We start from the raw sequence: 24,047 nt of genomic DNA, 5'->3' as shown, positions 1-24,047 counted from the left end.
GCTGTGAGTTCAGACATACCAAACTACACCCAGCCTCCCCCATTCTGCCCTATGGGCAGGATGGCCTTTCACCAGGGAAAATGAAATGGAGTATGTTCCCCTGTCAGGGCCTAGCACATAATCAGGCACAGGTCCTGTATTTTGCCTACTCTGCCCCTTGCCTAGGGGTTGCCCAGGATGTCCTACAGGGGTGCCCCATATGTAAGCAAAAGTAAGGCCTGACAAGTGGTAGCACTGGTCAGGACAACATGCTAAAAACGGTCTAGGGGAAAAGCAAAAAGTTTAAGTGAACTTTAGCTAACAAGGCCAAGTCCAACAATAACATCTTATAAATATACCTTCCCATTTGGGACAAGATAGAAAGATGGGGTTTAGTATGCCTGAACTCAGAATATAAAAATGCTTCTTTTAGTAAGGATAGTTTCTACATTGTGTGTTTGAAAATCCCACTTTTAGAAAGTAGGTATTTTCTTGCTTAGCCAGCCTGTGTGCCTCTGCTAGTTTGTTGATTGACTGTATGGCTTTGGAGTGACAGGGGCTTGGGATGTGCATTCACTGTAGACAGCCACTGGGGGAGGGGGGGGGTTGAGGTGTGTCCTGCCTTTCCTGGATGAGCCAGAGTGGGGCTGAATAGACCTGGGCTGCATTTAGAGTAGAGGGAGGAGATTACCTTTCACCTGAATGGGCCTGGTCTGCCTTACACAATGCTGTATCCACCTCCTGACGCAAAGCTGGAACAAAGAGGACAAACCTGGTTTTGACCAAGCACAGAGCCTCTTAGCCACAAGATAACAAAGAGAAATGGTGTATAAATATTAGGGCCCAGACCACAGAACTTTTAGATTACTTCTGGTCTGAAGAGGAACCTCTGCCAAGGAAAAGAGCTGCTAAAGCTAAAGGGGGTTGGCCTGCATTGGCTGTTTCAGGCAAGGAGAGGACAAAGATTTTGCTTTGTGCTGTGTATCCTGCTTGAAGAATATCTCCAAGGGCTTGAAAGCGAGCTTGTCTTCTGTTCTGAAGTCTCCGGGACACAAAGACTTCACCACCAGCTCCCCTAAACTCTCTTGCTGGGAGTTCTAACCTGCCAAGAGGTGCCTGTGCCTTTGTTGGGCCTCAGGAAGTTGTTACTGCTGCTGGGAGCTGGGAAAAGAGAATCAACTTAAGAAGTGTGATGCATCGCACCCGTTTCCGACAGATCACCATTGTGCCGCTGAAAAAACGAACGCAGCGCCTGCCTGCAACTGCAGAAATCACTGCACAATAAATCTTGTGCACCAATCTCTGAATTCCGAGATCACCCTACCAATTTGGATGCAGGCCCTGCTGTGCAACTGCAAGAACCGACGGATGTGGGTTCGTGGCCGGAGAGATCAACGCAGCGCCGGTGCCACTGCATCAAGAATCAACACATCCCTGAATCCCTGCGTATCACACCGGGGCATCAAGTTTGTCGGGCCGCAGTGAGTAAACCAACGCATCACCACCTTTTCAGTAGGGAACCAATGCATCGCCTTCCCTGTGTGGCAGTAAGGAACTGACACATCACCTCCACTGGAGTAAGGAACTGAGACATCACCTTCCCTAATCCTAAAGAACTCATGCGTCACCTTCCCTGCATCTCTTTTTGTTTATGATTTTGATGGATCCAAGGTACTTTTAGTCCCCATTAGGATGTTGGGCGGATCGCCACCGCCTGCATGGCAGTGGCGATCTGCCCAACATCCGCCCCCGCCCACCACCCATTTCCCCCCCACCATATTACTATGGCGGGGGGACCACGGCGGACGGAAAGACTGTCCGCCGCTTTGGAGTTTGATATGGTGGCGGTGTCTGTTAGACACCGCCAACCATATTATGATGGGGCGGACACATGCCTTTCCGCAAAGGCATGCAGGAATCACTTGCGGGGGCCCGTTGCGGGCCCCCAGGGATTCTGGGGGGTGGGGTGTGCAAATGGGAGGGGTACCTATGGTACCCCACTGCATTTCAATATGCAAAGTGGCAGGCCCCTCACAGTGCATGTCACGTTGTACATTGAACTGCCTGACTGCATTTTTAGCATTGCGCCGAGCGGTGCTTTCAGCACCGCCCGCCCCAATGTTAAAAAGACGGGATGCGCCCGCCACTGTGGCAGGTGCATCCTAATGGCCCAAGCGGGACCGCCGCCCTTATGGCAGGCGGTCCCTTTCTGCATCGGGATGGCGGGCAGACAAAGTCCGCCCACCATCCTAATGACCCCCTTTGTGTTGAAAGTATTGCATCTATAGTTTGCTATGGACAGAACTGTTTTTACCTTTTAAAAGTCATATATTGATAACTGTATTGTGGATTTAGATAAAAATGACTTATTTTTCTAAACTAGTGTAGTGTCCATTTGTAGTGTTTTCCATGTATTACTGTGTGTGTGCACAAATGCTTTATACACTGCCTCTGAGATAAGCCTGTCTGTTCATTTCAAGCTACCAAGAGGGTGAGCAGGTGTTATTTTAGAAGTTTATCCCCCTTACCCTGACTAGAAGTGGCGGCTTGCCGAGGGAGTGCTCAATCAATCAATCAATCAAAGACATTTATATTGCGCACTACTCACCCGGAGGGTCTCAAGGCGCTTGGGGGGGGGGGTCCGCTACTGCTCGAACAGCCAGGTCTTGAGCAGCTTCCTGAAGGCAAGGTGGTCTTGGGTCAGGCGGAGGGGGGTCGGGAGGGAGTTCCAGGTCTTGCCGGCCAGGTAGGAGAAGGACCTTCCTCCTGTTGTGGCTCTTCGGATGCGGGGGACGGCGGCGAGGGCGTGGCTGGTCGATCGGAGCTGGCGTGTGGGAGTGTAGAAGTTGATGCGGTTGGTGAGGTATCTCGGGCCTTGGTTGTGTAGGGCTTTGTGTGCGTGGGTGAGGAGGCGGAAGGTGATTCTCTTGTTGACCGGGAGCCAGTGCAGATCTCTCAGATGTCCGGAGATGTGGCTGTGTCGGGGGATGTCGAGGATGAGTCTGGCTGAGGCGTTCTGGATTCGCTGGAGTCTCTTCTGGAGCTTGGCGGTGGTTCCGGAGTAGAGGGCGTTGCCGTAGTCCAGTCGGCTGGTGACGAGGGCCTGGGTGACCGTCTTCCTGGTCTCGGTGGGGATCCACCGGAAGATCTTACGTAGCATGCGCAGGATATTGAAGCAGGACGAGGAGACGGCGTTGACTTGTCATTGAGAGGGAGGAGTCCAGGATGAAGCCCAGGTTGCGTGCGTGGTCTGTCGGTTTGGGTGCGGTGCCCAGGGCGGGGGGCCACCAGGAGTCGTCCCAGGCGGAGGGCGAGGAGCCCAGGATGAGAATTTCCGTCTTGTCTGAGTTCAGTTTCAGGCGGCTGGTCATCATCCACTCGGCTACGTCTTGCATCCCTTCGTGAAGGTTGGTTCTGGCGGTGGTGCGGTCGTTGGTGAGGGAGAGGATCAGCTGTGTGTCGTCGGCGTAGGAGATGATGTTGAGGTTGTGTTGGCGTGCGATGGCCGCAAGGGGGCTCATGTAGACATTGAAGAGGGTGGTGCTGAGCGAGGAGCCCTGAGGAACGCCGCAGATGACTTCGGTGGCCTCTGACCTGAACGGGGGTAGGCGGACTCTCTGTGTCCTTCCAGCGAGGAAGGAGATGATCCATTCTAGTGCCTTCTCCTGGATTCCGATGTTGCTGAGGCACTGCACTAGGGTGCGGTGGCAGACAGTGTCGAATGCTGCGGAGAGGTCTAGGAGGGTGAGGGCCGCTGTTTCTCCGTTGTCGAGCAGGGCTCGGATGTCATCGGTGGCAGCGATGAGGGCGGTCTCGGTGCTGTGGTTGGCCCTGAAGCCTGACTGTGAGGGGTCGAGGGATCCATTCGTCTCGAGGAAGGCGGCCAGTTGCTTGTTGACGGTCTTCTCGATGACTTTGGCTGGAAATGGGAGGAGCGAGATGGGGCGATAGTTTTTGAGTTCGGTGGGGTCCGCTGTTGGTTTCTTTAGTAGAGCACTGAGTTTGGCGTGCTTCCAGCTCTCAGGGAAGGTGGCGGTGTCGAAGGAGGTGTTGATGATGTCCCGCAGGTGGGGTGCGATGACAGCGACGGCCTTTTTGAAGACGTGGTGAGGGCAGGGGTCGGTAGGGGATCCGGAGTGGATGGAGTTCATCGTGCGGATGGTGTCTTTGGTGCTGATCGGGGTCCAGGAGCTGAGGGTGGTGGTGGGGGGCATTGGTGCGGTCATGGGGAGCGTTGTTTGTGTGCTGAAGCTGTTGTGTATGTCAGCGATCTTGTTGTGGAAGTAGGAGGCGAGGGAGTTGCAGAGGTCTTGCGATGGTGTGATGTTGTTGTTTCCGGCGTTGGGGTTGGAGAGCTCTTTCACGATGTTGAAGAGTTCCTTGCTGTTGTGTGCGTTGTTGTCCAGCCGCTCCTTGAATGCTGTTTTCTTGGTGGCATGGATCAGTTGATGGTGCTTTCGGGTGGCGAGCTTGAGGGTGGTCATGTTGTCCGGTGTTGGGTCTCTTCTCCAGGCTCTCTCGAGGGCTCGGCAGTTCTTCTTGGAGTTCTTGAGTTCGTTGGTGAACCATGGGGCCTTCTTGCTGCCGGGTCTGCTGGGCGGAGTCCTCAGTGGGGCGAGGTCGTCTGCGCAGATGCTGATCCACTTCGTGAGGTTGTCGGCGGCCTGGCTGGGGTTCGCTGAGCTGGCGGGAGGGTGCTGGCTCAGGGATGCGGCGAGCTGGTCGGCTGTGATCTTGTTCCAGCTTCTTCGTGCAACCTGTTGCTAGTGGTGGTGGATCGTGGTCCTTCTGAAGCTGAAGTGGATGCAGCTGTGATCCGTCCAGTGGAGTCCGGTGGCGTGGCTGAAGGCGATGTCCTTGCTGGATGAGAAGACGGCGTCGAGTGTGTGTCCGGCGTAGTGGGTGGGGGTGGTCACCAGCTGCTTGAGTCCGAGGTTGTCGAGGTTGTCGAGCAGGGTGGTGGTGTTGCAGTCGTTGTTGTTCTCCAGGTGGAAGTTGAGGTCCCCCGAGAAGGATGTAGTCAGCGGAGAGGAGGGCTTGCGGGCTGATGAAGTCGGCAATGTCTTCGATGAATTGTGTGCGTGGTCCCAGGGGTCTGTAGATGAGGGTGCCTCTGAGGGTGGTCTTGGGGTCAGTGTGGATCTGGAAGTGCAGGTGTTCGGCGTTTGTCAGGGTGTCGTCGGTGTTGGTCGTGATGCGGATGGAGTTCCTGTGGATGATGGCGATGCCTCCTCCCGTCTGGTTGGCACGGTCTCTCCGGGTGATCTTGTAGCCCTCCGGGATGGCGATGGCGATGTCGGGCGCTGAGGAGGCGTTCATCCAGGTTTCCGTGAGAAAGGCAACGTCTGGCGATGTGGTGTCGAGGAGGTTCCAGAGTTCGATGGCGTGTCTGTGGACAGAGCGGGTGTTAAGCAGGATGCACTTCAGGTGGTTGCTGCTGGTGTTCGGTTTGGTGGGTGCTGGTGTAGTGCAGGTCCGGATGCAGGTGAAGTTGCAGGAGTGACAGCTGAAGGGTCCATGGGTGCGTCTCGGGGTGGCTCGGTAGCATCCCGGGATTCGGCCGGTGTTGAGTGCGTTGAGGGTGGCGGCGTCGTACATCCGGCGGGTGGGCTGGGGTCTGCGGGGGCCAGGGGTCCTGGCGCTGGGCGCGGTCCGGGCGCGGACGGGCGTAGACGGGCTTACCTTTGGCGCACCTTCGGCGCTCATTCGGTGCTCCCGCTGCGCGCGTCCGCTGCGCGGTCGTTCTGGGGGCGTCATAAGAAGGGGGACGGGAGGGCGGGTCAGCCAATGGGCCGGTGGTGGGCGGGGCCGCAGGGGGGCAGCGGCGGGAAAACTGGCGAGCGGGCGGCTCAGCTGTGGCTGGGCTGCTCGGGTGGCAGGGGGGGCGTCGGCGGCAGTGGCAAGTAGCTGGGCAGGCAGGCACTGGCGTAGGCAGGAGCAGGAGGCAGCAGGAGCAGGGGAAGGCCCGGCCTGGTGAGAGGCGCAGTGGTCACTCCCGAGCACACCTGGCTGTCCCCTTAAGAAGGGGGACGGGAGGATGGGTCAGCTGGGCGGCCAATGGGCCGGTGGTGGGCGGGGTCGCAGGGGGGCAGCGGCGGGAAAACTGGCGGGCGGGCTGCTCAGCTGTGGCTGGGCCGCTCGGGTGGCAGGGGGGGCGTCGGCGGCGGTGGCAAGTAGCTGGGCAGGCAGGCACTGGCGTCGGCAGGAGCAGGAGGTAGCAGGAGCAGGGGGGTGACCCAGCCTGGTGAGAGGCGCAGTGGTCACTGTGCTGCTGCGGGGTGGGGCAGGGAAGGGGCAGTGTGGTGGGTAGTAAACTCTGGCATACTCCATTACGGAGTTAAGTACATACATAAATAAAACTATTTACATTGCGCGCACTGCAACGCCAACTCGCTGGTGCCTTATTGAAATGCAAGAAGTTTGCGCTGACTCCGCCGCAGCCCTGGGGACCACCACCTCTCAGGCCAAATACTAGAAAGAAGGGGGCTGCGCAGACCCCGAATCCCCAGGACTGCCACCTTGAAATTAAATGCGGGGGCATGCAGACCCCCACCAGCCCTGGGGACAACCACCTCCCCAGGGCTTTACCTAAATTAAATATGGGGGATTGCTATCTCCCCGGGGCGGTGTAGTGCAATGGAGAGGGGTGTACCTCCCTCCTGGAGACATAGATGAACCTGGGGACTGCCACTTCCCAGGGCTTTATTTAAATTGAATGCAGGGTAGCCTCTATTTAGCCATCTCCAGGGGCCAAATTGAGGAAGGGGGGGGGGGGTGCACAGGCCCAAAGCTCTGGGACAACCACATCCCTGGGGCAATATTGAAATTAAATGTGGGGGTGATCTGACACCCAGCAGCCCAAGGGAACGCCACCTTCCAGGGGATTTAGGTAAATTAAATGCGGGGAACCGGCACCTTCTAGGGGCTGTGTAGTACAATTGAGGGGGCGCGTGGCCCCCATCCTTGAACCACAGATGACCCTGTTGACTGCTGTTTCCCAAGGGCTGGCTCCTACTATGCCCCGGGGTGCTGCTCCCGCCAAGCCACAGAATACTTTCCACTTCCAGCAAGCAAAAGCAATAAAAATTATCTTGCTTGCTGGAAGTTGAGCAAAATTGCTTTTAGACATAGAGAAATGCCTTCCAAGTAGCTCCCTATGTCTGAAAGAAATGTTGGCTCCTGCAGGAGGTGGAGAGCTGGCAGGGACTCCAGCAGCCTTTATGAGCCCCCCGCGGCCCTCAACAAAAGTCACTGGGTGCCCTAAGTGGGACCAGGGCACACAGACTAGAGGCTGGGGATGGGGTCCTCAGATCCAACATCGACCCGTGGATGGGGGCCTCATGATCCCCCTCCTCTATCTGTACATTGCCAGGCCCTGTGGGATTGGGTCACCTGGGCCACGTGGCCCATCCCTCCCACTATTAAAAAAAAAATGTTAAAGGCTGGGCCAGGCGTACCGCGCAGCCAAAATCAGTCCAGGAAGAGGAGCCGCGCAGCTTCCTTCCCCTATTATAAATGGCTCGGGCCCCAGGGGGTGAGGTCCCAGGACAAAATGGGCCAGGGGAAGGGGTCCCAAAAGATATATTTTTTAAAAAGGCAGTGGTTCAATTGACCACTGCCTACTATTAAGAAATTAGACTTTAAGGTTTCATTTTTTATTCAACGCATCCCGTTTTCTTTAACGAAATAGACTGCATTTTTAACAAGATTGCTTTAGTTAAAAACAATCACAGAAATGGTGGTCGGCTGGCTTCAGCAGGCAATCATCCCTATGATGGCTGTAATTCCTAATGGGTCACAAACCGTGACCTACCTCATTAATATTCATGAGATAATTCGATTTGCAACCCACAAGGAATCCCTAAGTGTAATTCATTGAGTTTTATACATTAGAAATACTGATTTCCCTTCTATAGAGCCCTTCATAGTCGTGCACAGTGCTACCTTTTAACCAGTCACCTATTATCTTGACTGAGTAGTCAACAAAATCAACCCTGGTTTCACTCGAGGTTTTGTGAGACTCCCTGAATGTAATCCTGTACTATTCAGTGGTTAGTCTACAACCCTCAATCAGGGTCTCCCTCATGAGGTCATAGAACTCAGCATCTGTCTCACTGAGTGCCAGGAGTCTGGAGATATCAACCTGTCATGCAAAATGGTGTGACTGACACAAGGAGCCCTCGGGGCAGTGATTGGGATTCCATTCACCTCGATGTGATGGAAGTGTCTGCTTCAATCTAGAATCCCCAATTCACTTTCTGGTTCTACTTTGCAGAGCTATCCTTATCCGAGGAGCAATTCTCAAAGGCTACACTGAAAACCCCAGTGCCTACTTTTTTTCTTGGGACAAGCTAAGTCCCCTCTGTAGTACCCAACCTGCTGACAATCAAAGCAGGGCTTACTGTTTATAAACTCTTAAAGCCTAGGTTACCACTACTCTGTTTGCCACTAGAGTTGGGGTAGTATGCACTATCCTCTTTTATGAGGGCCTGGGTCCCTGAAGGAATTTTTGGGAGAACTTACCACCTCCATCTTTATCCTTCTATTGGACTAACCCCACTTTCTTAGACTCTCACTTATGATATTTTTTGTGAACCCATCCTAGTCCTAACCTATTCATCAGCCTTCTCAGCCAGCTCGCTGTGACTAGAATGTGATGTATCTACTAGATGCTGATGTAACATTTCTGATGTACAGTTTGCTAAAATGTGCTCCTCCAAAATCAAATTGGAGAGACCTACATAATCCTGCACCGTGTTACCTTTTGACCAGTCACCTAGTTTCTTGACTGAGAAATCAACAAAATCAACACAGGTCTGACTCGAAGTATTGTGGATCTCCCTGAAGTTAATCCTGTACTCTTCAGTGGTGAGTCCAAAGCCTTCAATCAGGGTCTCCTTCATGAGTTCAGAGGACTCAGAATCTGTCTCACTAAGTATCAGGAGTCTATCCGTGCACTTGCCTGAGAACAGCTCTCAGAGAGAAAAGCCCATTGTTTCTGGTGTAACCTTGTCATTCTTCAAGCTCTCTCCAAAGTAGAGAACCAATAGGTTATGTTGTCACCTTCCACATATTTAGGGACAATCCCTTTGAGGATTGTGGGGTCAAAAGCTTAATCTTTCTCCCTATTTAAGATTTTGCTGCCACCAGAGATGGATCCCAAGCCCATTTAAGCTCTTTATTTTTCTATGGCTAAGATTGTAGCCTCAAGGGCTATTCTTCTAGCTGGTCTTTGAAGATCAGGAATGTCCTCTTCTGTTTCTTCAGGGCTACTGCGAGAAGTACTTCCAGTAGGGGTGCTGTCAGTAGGTAGATCTGAGGACTCATCATGATCCTCACTGACATCTCCATCACCTGTCCCATTAGGGCTTTATTCCATTTCCATGGCTTTATCAATTTCAGCAAGCAACTTTTGGAGATGTGCCTTAGTGGGGTTAGACCCCATGGGAAGGTTCCATGCTTTACAGAGGCCCTTAGGTTGGACCAACAAGTTTCTTGTAGGTACACTGATTCAACACATGGTTATGTACCCTCTGTCTCAGACATAACATTAAATCAGTTGGGGCCTTTTTAGGAATTCAATAAAAAATGATATCAGTCCATTTAAGGAATAACTCTCTAGGATACTTTTTAAATTTCAAAACAGCAATGGCTGGTGGATTACCCAAGGCCCTAACTGTTCAAATTAGAAATTTGAAAAATAAAAAGTTTGGAAAATCGAAAAGTATTTTTGGGCAACTAAAGTCAATTGTGGATTCTTTTGTGGAATCACAATACTGATAGAGCGGTACAACAAATGCAAAGCTTTTTATCCCAGCACTGAACCACCAATGTAGAAAGCTTGGGGCATATTATCAAGCCTGTGCGCTAAAATTATCGCCGCTTTATCGGCCGAAAACGGCCGATAAAGCGGCGATAATGGGCTTGATAATATGCTCTATGGAATTCCAATCGAAGCACATGTTAGATGTGAAGACATCTAACATGGGCTTCGATTGGAATTCCACAGAGCATATTATCAAGCCCAATATCGCCGCTTTATCAGCCGTTTTCGGCCGATAAAGCGGCGATAATTTTAGCGCACAGGCTTGATAATATGCCCCCTTGCTCTTTATATAGTGTACTAAAATAAGGTACGCTATGCAGAGAATCCAGCTGACCTTTACCTATTTAGAGGGGTTATAATGATAATCCCTAATGCTCTCTTTTGTGGTAGTGTGGGCGAGAAAGTTTAGGCTTCTCAGAGGATAGTGTTAAGCACTTATTGCACTCACAGAGAAAGTAAGAGAGACACTCAATAAAGACATCCAACACCAATTTAAAAAAAACACACAGATTTTTATATGAATTTAGATACAAGATCATCATAATCAAGTAAGTACTTTTCGAGATAGTGATTTTTCAAGACACATAAAATGCTCTGTATCTGTAGCTTTAAAGTGGTAATATTATCCTATGGAGTAAAACATATACTGCACATGGTCACTTGTCAATGACTTACAGGACTGTTCTTCTGGTCTTAAGGTAAAAATGGGGCAAGGACCAAGGCAGCACCAACAGGTCACCTTGGTCAGCTAGGGGGCATCTAGGTGTGGATGGTTTCTTTTGTTATTGTGCTGTTGGAATCTAAACAGGACCCCCAACAAGCCTTGGATGCTGCAACTGTTCTGGTACCCAGGGTATTGGCGCTGGGTGGCTCCTGGGTATCCTGGCATCTCCAGGTTTGGCAAGAGGATGGATCTGACCTCCTGAGCAGCAAGTCCTTGCTCCTGTCACGCTGCTCCCATGGTGAGCCCAGTGACTTACAACACGGTGGACTTGCAGAAGCTTTGCTGTGCCTGCAGACACTTTCAAACAGCTCCTCTACTCCAGGGGAGCTCTTTCCTGGTTGCTGATTGCTGGAAATTCCTCCAATGGTTTAGGGAGAGTATCCAACTCTTGACGAAGTCAGTCCCAACAATAGTTGGAGTTCAAGCAGCCTGGCAGGATTTTGCACCAGAGATCCTAAGTTTCATGTTCACTACAGGTATCCCACCCTAGGAGTGTTACTAGCCTGGAGGTGCAACGCGCCTCCCAGCATGGTTAGTTCCCCACTTGTCCTGGTGCCAAATGGGCCTCAGGACAAGGGTGGCATCCTCCACGTCTGGGGGATGCCAGGCTCGCATATCAGAGGTGGTGTGGTCTTTGAAGCTCCCCGCCTTGACACGCTAATGTACTAGCGATCCTGCTCGAGGAGGTGTAAACACCCCTTTCCAGAGCAGGAATGGTTTCTGACTTTTGAGAGCCTTCTAGGGGGTCAGAAACATGTATGTGGGGGCAGATTGGACAGGAGCAGTCAGCCACAAAACTAGAGGACTAGTAGGGCTCAGGGAGTACCTATAAGGCATCCTCTGGGTACATGTATTAATAAAGCCACCACAGGAATCAGTATGTGTTTATTAATACAAGGTGTTTGATACCATGTAAAACTTAAGCGTATATGTCCAGCATTTGAAATACATTGCACGTGCTCTAAGACTATTTAGGACCTATCTTGGCGGGTGACTTAAATGCATTAGAAAGGAAGTTATAAGCCTGGCAAATGGTTTATTTTGGCAGGTCAAAGAAGCAGTTTAAGACTGAAATATGACACTCAAATGTGATACCTGTCATACATTTTTGTCGTTATTCTCAACATGTGTAAATGCACTTGATTTTATTTTTATATTCTGGACTTTAAAAGGTTAGATTTCCTTGGACGTAATTGAATCAGTGTGTTTTATTTCCTTTACTTTATCAGCCTCAATAGATGCCTTTTTTAATATAAGTTATTGTGTTGTGTGATATTTATTTGGCTATTTTGGGATTTTATTTTTTAAATTGAATAAAGATCTTTGAAATTAAATTGAATCTGCACACACATGCCTCATTGGCAGACCTGGGACAAGTTTAAAAAGGTTACTTAAGTGAGTAGCCTATAGGGATCTCTACTATCATTTAATTAAAAGCCCCTGGTTACATGCAGTACCACTTACTAGGGACTTACAAATAAATGTAAGGTGCTAATTGGGTGTAAGCCCATTTTACCGTGATCAAAAGAGAGAGCACAAGAACTTTCGCACTGGCTAGTAGTGGTAAAGTGCACAGAGTCCTAAAGGCGAACAAAATGAGTTAATAGAACAGGAGGGGTTGAAGGCAAAAGGTTTGTGAGTTACCCTGCAGAGAGGGCCAGGTCCAGAAAAAATAAATTACTAAAACACTTAAAGTGTCAAACTCTATTTAAAAGAATAACAATTATACTAAGAACCCTAATAACTAAAATTATGTTTTAACTAAAACGAATTCAAAGAATTAAAAATGTTTTTTACAACTCTATTAAAGAAAACTATATTGAAAAACCACTGTTTAAAAAAATATAAAAGATATATACCAACAAAAAAAAGATATATTTGACAACAATATTCTGTCCTGCAATATTTTGGTAGAAACAATATATTTATAAATTCATTATTTCATACATGTGACCATTAAAGTGCATAGCAATAAAATACATGCATACTATATATGGAAATATAGAAACCATAGTAAAAAAAACATTCAAATGCATACCAATAAATGCGTACAGTACATAAGTATATAGCGGCCCAAATAAATACACAATACCAGATTCAGTGGGATTACTAAATTCTCATTTACATTGACCCCTATACAGTCAGGAAACTGCCCTCCCCTCCGTAACAGACGACATCCGCACCCTACTGGACAATGGGGAAACAGCAGCCTTCATCCTCCTCGGCCTCTCAGCGGCTCTCAACACAGTCTCTCACTGCACCCTAATACGCACACTCCACGACGCATGGATCCAAGACAAGGCCCTTGACTGGATCACCCCTTCCTCTCTGGCAGAACGCAGCAGGTCAGACTCCTCCCTTTCCTCTCGTACCCTACACCAACCACCTGTGGAGTCCCCCAGGGGTCCACCCTCAGCCCTACGCTCTTCAATGTCTACATGGCTCTGCTCACCCTCATTGTCAGAACCTACCGACTCAACATTGTGTCATACGCAGATGACACCCAACTCATCCTCTCTCTATCCAACGAACCCAACACCGCCAGACACAACTTTCGAGAAGGCATGGAAGCCTATGCCAAATGGATGAAAAACAGCTGCATACAACTTAACACCAACAAAACGGAAGTACTCATCATGGGCCCAAACCCCGACGCCTGGAACGACACCTAGTGGCCCCCCGCCCTCAGAAGCCCGCCAACCCCCAAGGACCACGCATGCAACCCGGGAATCATTTGTGAGCTAAGAGCTTAAAATGGACCGCCAGATCAACTCTGTCTTATCCTCCTGATTCCACACCCTCCGCCTCCTACATAAGACCTTCAAATGGATCCCCCTCAAACATAGAAAGACCATTACTCACGCCCTGGTCACCAGCAGACTCAACTTCGGCAACGCACTCAATACCAGAATAAACAAAAACCTCTCCCGCAAGCTACAGAACATCCAAAACGCCACCGCAAGACTGGTCCTCAACCTGCCAAGACACTGCGACATCTCCCAGCACCTGCGCACACTCCACTGGCTCCCCATCGAAGCTAGAGTTACCTTCAAGATGCTCACCCACCTCCACGACACCGGACCAGAATACCTGAACAGCCGACTCAAATTCTACGCACCCCAAAGGACCCTATGATCAGCCCAGCTCTCCTATGCCATGGTCCCCCGCACCAGAAAGACCAGATCAAGAGGCCGCTTCTTCTCCTTCCTCGAGGCCAGAGCTTGGAACGACCTTCCGCTCCACCTCAGACAGACAACATCGCTCCCCATCTTCGCAAGAAACCTCAAAATCTGGCTCTTCGACAGACCCCCTCCTTGATGGACTGGAACCTAGGAACCCCCCAGCCCCAGCGCCTTAAGACCCTTACGGGTGAGTAGTCACGCTTAACAAACACCTGATTGATTGATTGATTGAGTGAACTCAAGACAGCTTGTAACTTCAATTGTCAGATCCAAACAATCAGTCTTTGTCAAATGTTTTAAAAGAATCATGACTGCTTCAGCAATATTAAAATTCCAGCACTTGGTTCGGGTCATGCACAGTAAAAAAAATGGCAATAAGCATTATTAAAATAACTGAATTGTACATCCAGGACAACAGGATAAAAACTCCTATACATAAAACGAGTCAATAACATACTGTCATATCAATAAAGTGCTGGGTGCCTCAAAAGAGTCAAGCAATCCTAAATAGGAATTCTTGCAATAACCATCATTTTATGCAGACTGTAATTACAAGTCATATCCATAAAGTGATGTGTGCTTCAAACGGTCAGCAATCCTAGATAGAAATTCCTGCAATAACCCTTGTTTCATCCTGACTATAACTGCATCCCAGATTGAACTAGAACTTCTCGGCTAATCTGGGACAAAAACTTCTGTTGCCTGATCCAGACGCTCATCGAAAACCTACTAACAGCAAAAACAATAGATGTCATACCAGATTTTAATACACTCAGTGCCACCTAATAACGTCTGATTCCCAAGTTACAACAAACCGGGCCAATCCTTTTTTTACAGAAAATAAAATATGTTCTACTGTCTTCAGTCCATAACCACAGGCTGGGCATGTGGCTGTATCTGCATTCGTAACCCATGTGTTGGATGACCTTAGGGGTAAACAACGTAATCTAAATCTCACATTGAGACTTTTCGCCACAGGTGGTGAAAACAGATCATAAAGAAGCTCAAATTTAGGAAAAGGTTTAAAACTTAAAAACGCGTTGGTAAGGTACCCCGCAGTTCTGCTTGTGACGTACCATTCTTCCACAAAGGCCCAAGACTCAGCTTTCACAGTGGCTTTATCTTTTTTACTAATGCATTCCGGGCAGTCCCACAAATGGCTCAACCCCAATGATATGCACCAACATTTGACATGGATTAGCCAGGAAATCCGTTTAGCACCAATTAAAAAAATAAACTTCTTTCAAAGATTCACAATATTCTCCTAACCTCGGAATGGACACTAGACGTATCCAGTAAATCAATTGTTTTATTGCGGCAACACCTCCAATTCTCTTTGGCCCTAAATCAAAAAACAGCAGTCAGCTGAGTGCTAACTGGGAAAGGGACCAGGGATCTGGAGAATATGTTTCCAATTACCACCAATGTATGCTAATCAACGTGACCCCATAGCTCTGCACCACAAAGTGCAGCATTTGGGCTTTCATCCGATAAATGTTCAGGGCAGGGGTAATCCACCGGGACCAAGCCTGTTTATTATATCAGAGTATGGGTTTGAATTTATGGCTTAATGTTAGATAGCTTTTCACGGCTTGGAGTTCCCAGCCCAGGGTTTCGGTTAGCCTTACTCCTAGGTAATCAAACTTAATCACCTTCTCGAGAGGTTTTTCCACTATCTTCACTGGTCTATTTTTGCCCTTGCTCTTACCAAATACCATGTTTAATTCCAGGCCCCTATTCTCGCAAAATGCCAAGAATGTGCCAATTAGCCTCTGGAGTCCCATTGGGGTTCTGGAAAAGAGTAGAGAGTATTCAGCGAATATAATTATTAATTATATGTATGTGCCATGATATTTAAAAATCAACATTTCTGCCAAATACCATCTCTAGACACTGGCAATAAAGGAAAAGATGGAGCTGCTTACCTGTAATGAGTTACTGCAGTTGAGTACTGACGTCGCAATGCCTGCTTCCAGTGTCAGCACCCTGGGTGAAAGACACATAGCTTAGCAAAATTACTGCATATCAAGTATCCCTATTACACATTGTAGCAATAATCAGGGCTATATTTTTTCAAAGCTGTAGTCATGGAAAGCCCAAAGCAATGAGCTTTTGAGTGCAAACCTGTGACATATTATAATCTTTCATTGGTGTTGAAAGAAGACACAGAGTGGTATTGTAATGGTACAAAATCAAACGCAGGCAAAGAAAGAGTTATCTGCAGTCTAATAAAAGACAACCCTATTGGGGAGCAGTGGGCCCCTAAAACACCTGGGCGCTGATGCTGCTGCACTTGTTACAACTCAGCACTCTCAAATGTTAGACACAAAAGAGACAACAGCTCTGTCCATCATATTTGACATATTATAAGCTCAGTCAAAAAAGAGCCATAGTTCATGATCGTATAGAAGCCTTGTGTAAGTGAAATCTTTTTGGCTTTTCTTAACAGTATATGTGCTACAGATGTAAAAAGGATTTGCATATTCAGTTTGAAAATTATGAATGATGCTCACTGGGTGTTTTATTTTCCAGCGCCGAACAACATGGTTGCAATAGTTCCCAAGAAAGATGCCCCAGGGGTGGATTTCTGTGGCGTGAACGATTACTACTACATTGTTCGTTCGGACATGAACTGCTACATGAAGTCGACCAACTTCAACAAGGGAGAAGACCTCAAGGTGTTCAGCCTCCATCAGTCATGCAAGGGCGGCGACCACTATCTGGCCCACGAAGATGACCTCTTTTACATCATCAAGGGAAACAACTATAGGCGAGTGTCCAACATGAACACAGATAGTGGAGCCGTGGTGTACAGTCTGCACCCAAACTGCCAAGGGGGCGACCATTACCTGTCGGCCTTCGGAAAATTCTACATCATCTTCCAGAGTAAAGGCACTTACCGTCGAGTGAAAAACATGAACACGGATGAAGACGCCGTGGAGTATAGTCTACATCCAGACTGCAAAAACGGACTGTACTACTGGGGGGTCAAGGGCTATTTTTACTTTGTGAAGCCTGTTGACGAATGGGGAGTGCAGTATTACTGGTGCACCAATCTCCACGAAAACACAGACGGAAAGCCATTATCCTTTCATAGTGACGTCGTCAGCTTCCTGCCCGGCGGCCTGGCTATCACTAAGGGGGCGGCGTACGGCACCTGGGAGTGCATTAAAACCATATCCAATGATTCGGACTCAACAATACAGTGGAATAAGAAAATTACCCGTAAAGTGGGGTATACCCGTGAGAAGATGACGAGTGTGGAGAAAAACTGGAACATATCAATGTCTTACACCTACAGTGCAGGAGATCTCACGGCAGCATTTGCCAAACAGCAGTTTTCAATGAGTGCCAGTTTCGGGGGGACAAATGTCGATACGGAATCGGAAAACTGGAATGAGGCGACGGAGATAGAAGAATCTATAAGTGTATCGTTAGAGGCTCACAAAAAAATGTTCGTCTGGCAGTACAAGCTTGGGTTTGGCGATAAGGATGTGCTGTTCTGCCGTTCTATGAAATTTGATGACGACCCCTCGCCACCCACTGAAATACCACTCCCACCTTCCAAGTAACTCAAAGGCAGGGAAACAGTCTTTACAATGCAGTCTTTACCAGGCAATACCCTTTACCACGCTGCCTTAGTCATGCAGATAAGTGCCAGGCAGATCAATACCACACAAGCAATTATTTGCCCCTTTAATGCATGCCATTGCCATGCAGACATAGATTTATAAAAATAAATAATACATTGGGCCTAATTTAGATTCGTGATAGGAGGGTAGTGGGGGTATAGGCTGAGCAAAGTTATGTGAAAGGGTAATTAGAGGCCATAGGTTATCAGACAGTGCTCAAAGGAAACTGACAACGACCACCCGACGTTGTCAATTAGTGTAAACAAATGTCCACACACTTATAACTGAATACAAAGTCAATTTCCTCAGCCACAGTCATGTAATTTTCAGCAATAATTAATTCACGTAGTAGTTTTCTCAGATGTTCTTTATTCTGAGTCTTGTCTACATACAATTGCGCTTCAGTTCTTCATCAACACAGCATATAGCCACAGATTGAGCCAACACGTGTTTCGTCTATTGGTAATAGCTAAAGACTTCATCAGGGCGTGAACTGCAATATCTATACAAATAATGTCATTGATGGCCTCTGCCGAAATCAACCTTCATAGGGTTCAACGATCAAAGTATATCCAGTTCTAGCAGTGTCAAGGAAATATTACTAGGCTTTCTCCGATCAACTACCAGCCTTCATAAAATCAGATAGCATCCATAAAATTCTTGCTAACAGTACAGTGAGTACTCTGCATCGATTCTTGGCATGAAGGCTGGTAGTCAGGATAGCTGTCACGTTTGTGATGGAGGAACCTGTTCATCAAACTCAAAATGATACCTTTAAAAAAGGGGTTCAGGTCCGAGTAGAAATACATGGATTGTAAAAGTAATTTCAAGGTTTAGGGGTTGTAGTGGTAAAGAGAGGTAGGGTAATTATAGGGTTTAGGTTTTGACGGTGGTAAAGGGAGGCAAGGGTGATTTTAGGGTTTAGGGGTGGGTAGTGCAAAGGGGAGGTAACAGACATTTTAGGGTTGGGTAGGTAGTAGTAAATAAAAAAGGGCGTTCCCCTAAAAAAAGAGAAAATACAAATTATATATACTTACCTTAAACATACTTAACGCGTGCTAAATACATCTGTGTGATAAATACTGCACGGGAAGGCATATGTGGTAATCGCATGTGCTGTAAAATCATGCCTTCTTCAAACGACGATCAAGCTACACTCCTCTCATGTAAATAATGGCATGGTGGCTTTTGATTATTGAGTTGGGGCTTAAAATAGATTAAGTAATACAAGAATCTGTCACGTGAACGTTTTAAAACCTCACACAGACCAAAAAATAGTGTGTGCTACAATATTAATTAAACTGCAGAAAGCGAAACAGTTTACAATAACAGCTGATGTATTCCATATACCTGCATTCAATGCTCAACCCCTTGTCCGATTTTGAATACACTTTTAATAGGTCTTTACGCTGGTGCAATATTTACTGGGTCAACTGCTCCCAAAACTGAGACTGCAGAATGTGCACCATACCACTGCTAAAATAAAGACAGATGCTCGCAGTCACCAATTGTATTTGTGTGTTTACTGTATGCCTCACTTTATGTTGTAGTTTAAGGTGTCAAGGATGGTTTACTTCAAAGATCCAATCTGCAAAGGTTTTTGGGTTTTTACACCTGCTGGTAATGAACTTGCTGACAGCATTTTGATTATCTCGAGATTAAAAAATCCATGCCTGGATTTGTTTTTTTTTTATTTCAAAGATTTTTATTAAGAAGAAATTTTTATACAGTACAAATCCAAATGTAAATGACAGTGATTGCCAATGGAATGGCTCTGCGACCCAGCATGCAGCTGATGATGCCAAGCAGGTGGTCAGTGGGGCTTCACGCACTTCTAAAAGTTTTGATTTGTTGCGCTTTTCTTGAAAGATACCGGATTCTGAGAGTAAATCAGGAGATATGAGTGATAATGGAGCATAAATAAAAGTCCAGTGAAGAGGATGAAAGATGACATATGCACCTTAATACAAATGTGTTTATGTGATAACTGGCACAGGCAGTGTAGCGCACAAAATATTATGGCTCGAGAAACTTTTAAACTCTTCACCCATCGGATGTGTACTTGTGTACTGTACAGTGCAACTTGTGAAAAGTTGGGAGCAATTAGAACATTTATACTTGTTAATGCCTGTCTCAAGGAGGAGTTATTATCTCTATATATATATATATAAATGTGCCGCCTAACAATTTTAATAGGTATGGCTTTTGCATGAAGAACCATGGTTGTTTGCGTGGGAATGCCAACGTAGCACTCATAGGATACCCCTTCAGTACAAAGTAATACAAAGCAGCTCAAACAGCTGTTTGTGTTACTTTTAAGGCAAATTTGCAGCGTAAAAATATTTTGCACTGGAATTTAAAAAGCTATTATGACTTTGCACTGGTTTGTGTCACCTTGCATGGGCACACAGTCTTGATAAATATGCCCTATGAGTATCTGTGGTTATAAAAAAGATAACAAACCCTTGCTTGCAATACATTTGAAGAATTTTCAGGATAGATAGATTGAGCCAGTGGAGGTAAACATTTTTACCATCGATTTCAACACATTTCTCACCAACCAGTGGGATTTTTCTTTGATTAGTCATTGTAAATGTTATTCTTAGACTGATTAACACGTTCAAACAAAAGTGCAGAAATGCACTGTACTGGCGCACACTTGTCACAAAGCATTACAATTTAATGTAACATGATTACTAGTGTTCATTGGTCAAGATATAAGTGATATTTCCTTTTACCAGCCTCCCCAGAGGATGAGTAAACATGGCTACTTAAACTAAAAGAAGATGATAGGAGAAATGATTGCAAATAATCTAGCTAGCATCTCTACCCATCGCTTTTCACCCTCTGTGCCACGCTAGACAGAAGACCTCTTTGGAACAGTCCATTAAAATCTCTTAAGCTGACATGCTTGGAGAAGAGTTAAGGACGGAAGTTAACACATCAAAAAAACATAGAGAGTTGGAAAAGTCATGGGGTGAGATTGGATAGTGAATGAAGCAAATAACATGAATTTCCAGGAAACATGTGGTGACCGAAGAGAGCCTCCTGTGCCAAGACACAGCTGCACATGGACAGGTTCTGCTATTGCTAGGATCTTACACCAGTTTCAGACACATGCAAGAGCTTAAACCATCACAGTGATAGTTATTCGCTAATATGGCCAGATCCATACGCAGAGCACACACCTACATGCCCAAGTGTTGTTAGTGGATGCCAAATTACATGACCAAGCAGAGTTACAAACCACCCGAGACAGTCTATTACACCTACCAAGTGCTGATTATGGCAAGGCACAATATTCAATAGATTCTCTTGGAGTGTTTCTCTGATGCATAATTTATTTTGTAAGAAACAATATAGTCTTTTTTCTATCATCTCTGAAATCACATTGAAAAGGTTCAATATACGAAAAGTTATTAAGTATGTTTCAACATTTTGCGGAAGAAGGTATTTAACCGGCTGGTTTGAGACGTTCCACAGAGCGGTAACTTTGGTACCGAAAAAAAGGGAAAAACTCTAAAACTGTCAACGTACCAGACTCCTTTCTACCTTTGAGGGTGCTATTTTATTCGTTTCTTCGAAACAATTGAGACTGCTTCATCACGATAAAACACTTGTTAGCCACTTAACGCTCCTGTTACCATTCAAAGGAGGATACAGTGTCAGTAGAATCCTAAAGGCACGGATGTGTGGGCGAGAATCCTTACCCTATATTTTCCAAAATTAACCTTCTTAACTCTATGAAACCACAACCAGCTACCATCTCATTCAAACAACACTTTCATTCAATTCAATTCAATAATAACTTTATTCGGTAGTTTAAAAAGAAACACCATAAAAGTTCACAATAAGCGAATTGCAAAGTTTACAAAGGTTAAAAGCCGGTATAAAAAAGCATTTGTTAAAAAAGCAATTAAAAAAGACGTCTCAGTTTATATATTTTCGACCTTATCATAACATACAGTTTTCCTATTCCTAGCATACTTTCATTTATGCAGAGCTAATATATAACTCGTACTCAAAGGTTCGTACGATGACGAATACAAAATTTGAGAAAACATACAATCGCTTTAGCATAGCTTTCGTTTTCAAGATACTGGATTGCCAAATATGCAGGGCGGCACTGTCGGAGTCCCCAGATTTTCAGAATGGGCAGTATCCAGCGTTTGCGAGGTTCAGTGAAAAATTTACAGAATAACGTTGTATGTATTGTTGTTTGTGGGGACACTAAGTCACACGGACACATGGGGGGTGTGGATGACCAGACATTTTGCTTTGGAAAAGCAACCAGTAAATGGAACAAATCAAATCTAAAACGGGTAAGCAACATTTTTTCATATTGTGTTAAACTAGAGTTCAAATAGGGTTCAATGGTAAAAACAGTCTGCGCTAATAAAGAATGTTGAACAGATGGTTTATGTATCCCAGATAGTAATCGTAACTGGCGTAGGTGTACAAGGCACTCTCTTTTTAGATCCTTTTTTGAGATTTAATTTATCAATAACGGTTGATCAAAAAACTTCCTGTAACCTAAATCTGTTAATAGCGCTTTAACATAGGATAACCATTTAATTTTCTTGTAGTGATCAAGTGTCAAGATATCTTGGATGATTGTCCTAGTTAGTTGGCATTGCTCAGTGACCCATATTCGACGCCACAACATCCCTGGTTGCAATTTTATAATGTCTGTGATATAATCAATGCCCAGTTCTGTGTGGCAGGCATAGGTGGAGCAGCTTTTAGGTACCGCCAACAAGAACCTCAAAAAGGCGTTCTCGACTTTTTGTATTATATCCACATTTGCAAGGCCCCATATGCCTGCCCCATATGTTGCCGTGCTTACACATTTTGCGTTATATATTTGTAGCAGTTCTTTAGGTGGTCGCTGCCCCAGTCTTTGCGAAAACATTTTTAACGAAGTTGTCTCTCGCAAGAATGAAAGCTTCCTTGCGTTGATAGCTGGGTTCCATTTGAATTTCTCGTCAATAACGATCCCTAAGTAGGGATAGGTTGTAGACCTGTCCAGTTGTTCACCCTGTACAAACAGTCTCCGATTTTTGGCATTTCTTTTCCCCCCTGCATGCATAGTGTAAGTTTTCTTTACGTTTAGTTTCAAATTTAGACTCGCCATGAAGGCACAGTATCTATTTAAGGCCAGTTGTAATTCGATTTAACCGGCTGGTTTGAGACGTTCCACAGAGCGGTAACTTTGGTACAGAAAAAAAGGGAAAAACTCTAAAACTGTCAACGTACCAGACTCCTTTCTACCTTTGAGGGTGCTATTTTATTAGTTTCTTCGAAACAATTGAGACTGCTTCATCACGATAAAACACTTGTTAGCCACTTAACCCTCCTGTTACCATTCAAAGGAGGATACAGTGTCAGTAGAATCCTAAAGGCACGGATGTGTAGGCGAGAATCCTTACCCTATATTTTCCAAAATTAACCTTCTTAACTCTATGAAACCACAACCAGCTACCATCTCATTCAAACAACACTTTCATTCATGAAGCTACTTCAGTATGGTAGTTGTGTCTGCTCTATGCATCCATGTGAACTTTTGCACTGGAAACCCTTTTCTGTGCAGATTGTTGGTCCCACTGAACAATATTAGGTCTGTGAGGATGAATACTATCAAAGAGCTGCACTCCTCTATAGAGTGAAGAACCTCCTGGTTTGAGTCTCTTGTAGGAAGCTAGTAGAAAAAAATTGGATGATACTGCACGGTGGTTCCCAGCAAAAGATGAAAAACTGCCCTGCATTGTAGAGTCTTGAGGTGGGCATCTGCTTACATTTTTGCCCACTGTTATCTTATTTCTTCTGTCGAAACAACTAGGAAACACACCATAGCTGGCAACATCAGCAACGTCAATCACGACACTAGATGCTCAAATGGATTGTACATAGGAAAGGACCCAGAAGAAGTAGTATGAAGCAGAGATATGTGAGTTCTAAATGCGCAGAGTAATGGCCACCTCTGGTATGTAATGAGGGTGCCAGGGGACTGCCCACTTGCTCAGAAAAGTGAAAATGGACAAGCCATTGAGCTAATCCTTCGAAACAAATCAAGACTGTGAAGGACTACATTAATCCAAGTCAGTTTAAAAAAACGTTGTCCAATCGTATGCAGAAAGATGAAATACTTGTCAGGGGAAACTTACAAGTTCAACAAGTATGCGTGGGCTCAGACCTTGGTAGCTATGTTACAGAGCAGACAGACTTAACCTAAGGATAATGTTAGCAACGCCAAACAGTCAAAATACCACCCGTTTAATAAAATTAGAGAAAAGTTTAATAAGAAAAATTCGACAGAATAAACAACACCCAATTAAAGAACTGGAGATATGTTTTCTTAAATATTTTTCCGCAAAAAGCACCAGAAAAAGTAAATTTTATCAGAAGTCACTGTTCACTGTTGACCACACTTAGGAGCAGTGTCAGCCATTGTAGGCTGACCATAATAAAGAGATGGTCAGATACCCGAAGCAGGTCATCCCAGTAAAAGCTTTTGCCTTCTAGTTTAGTCTTTATTATGAAAGTCGAAAATCTCCAGCAGAGCAAGGGTGGAGACTGTATCTAGAGAATTTCTCTTGAAGTCGATAGCCATTGGATGAGATCCAGCAGGAGCCATTGGTTTTGGTGGGAAAAAATGAACTGCAGGAAAATTCCAGTTTAGCAGACCATCAAAGTCCTCTTGCCTT

At 46.2% G+C, this 24,047-nt stretch overlaps 2 protein-coding genes across 2 annotated transcripts in view; both read left to right on the top strand.

The window, feature by feature from the left end:
• The window catches only part of LOC147716868 (uncharacterized), a 47,785-nt gene extending 28,938 nt beyond the window's left edge, over window positions 1–18,847 (top strand). The window contains exon 2 of the mRNA XM_086923773.1: window positions 16,244–18,847. Coding sequence (XP_086779899.1) covers window positions 16,255–17,283 — 1,029 coding nt within the window. The 5' untranslated portion in view covers window positions 16,244–16,254 and the 3' untranslated portion in view covers window positions 17,284–18,847. The remainder of the gene's footprint in view (window positions 1–16,243) is intronic.
• The window catches only part of PRR29 (proline rich 29), a 715,263-nt gene that overhangs the window by 481,569 nt on the left and 209,647 nt on the right, over window positions 1–24,047 (top strand). The window lies entirely within an intron of this gene.

This window comes from Lissotriton vulgaris, chromosome 5, assembly GCF_964263255.1.
Source record: "Lissotriton vulgaris chromosome 5, aLisVul1.2, whole genome shotgun sequence".
NCBI classification, from domain to species: domain Eukaryota; kingdom Metazoa; phylum Chordata; class Amphibia; order Caudata; family Salamandridae; genus Lissotriton; species Lissotriton vulgaris.
This window is presented reverse-complemented; position numbering and strand designations above follow the sequence as displayed.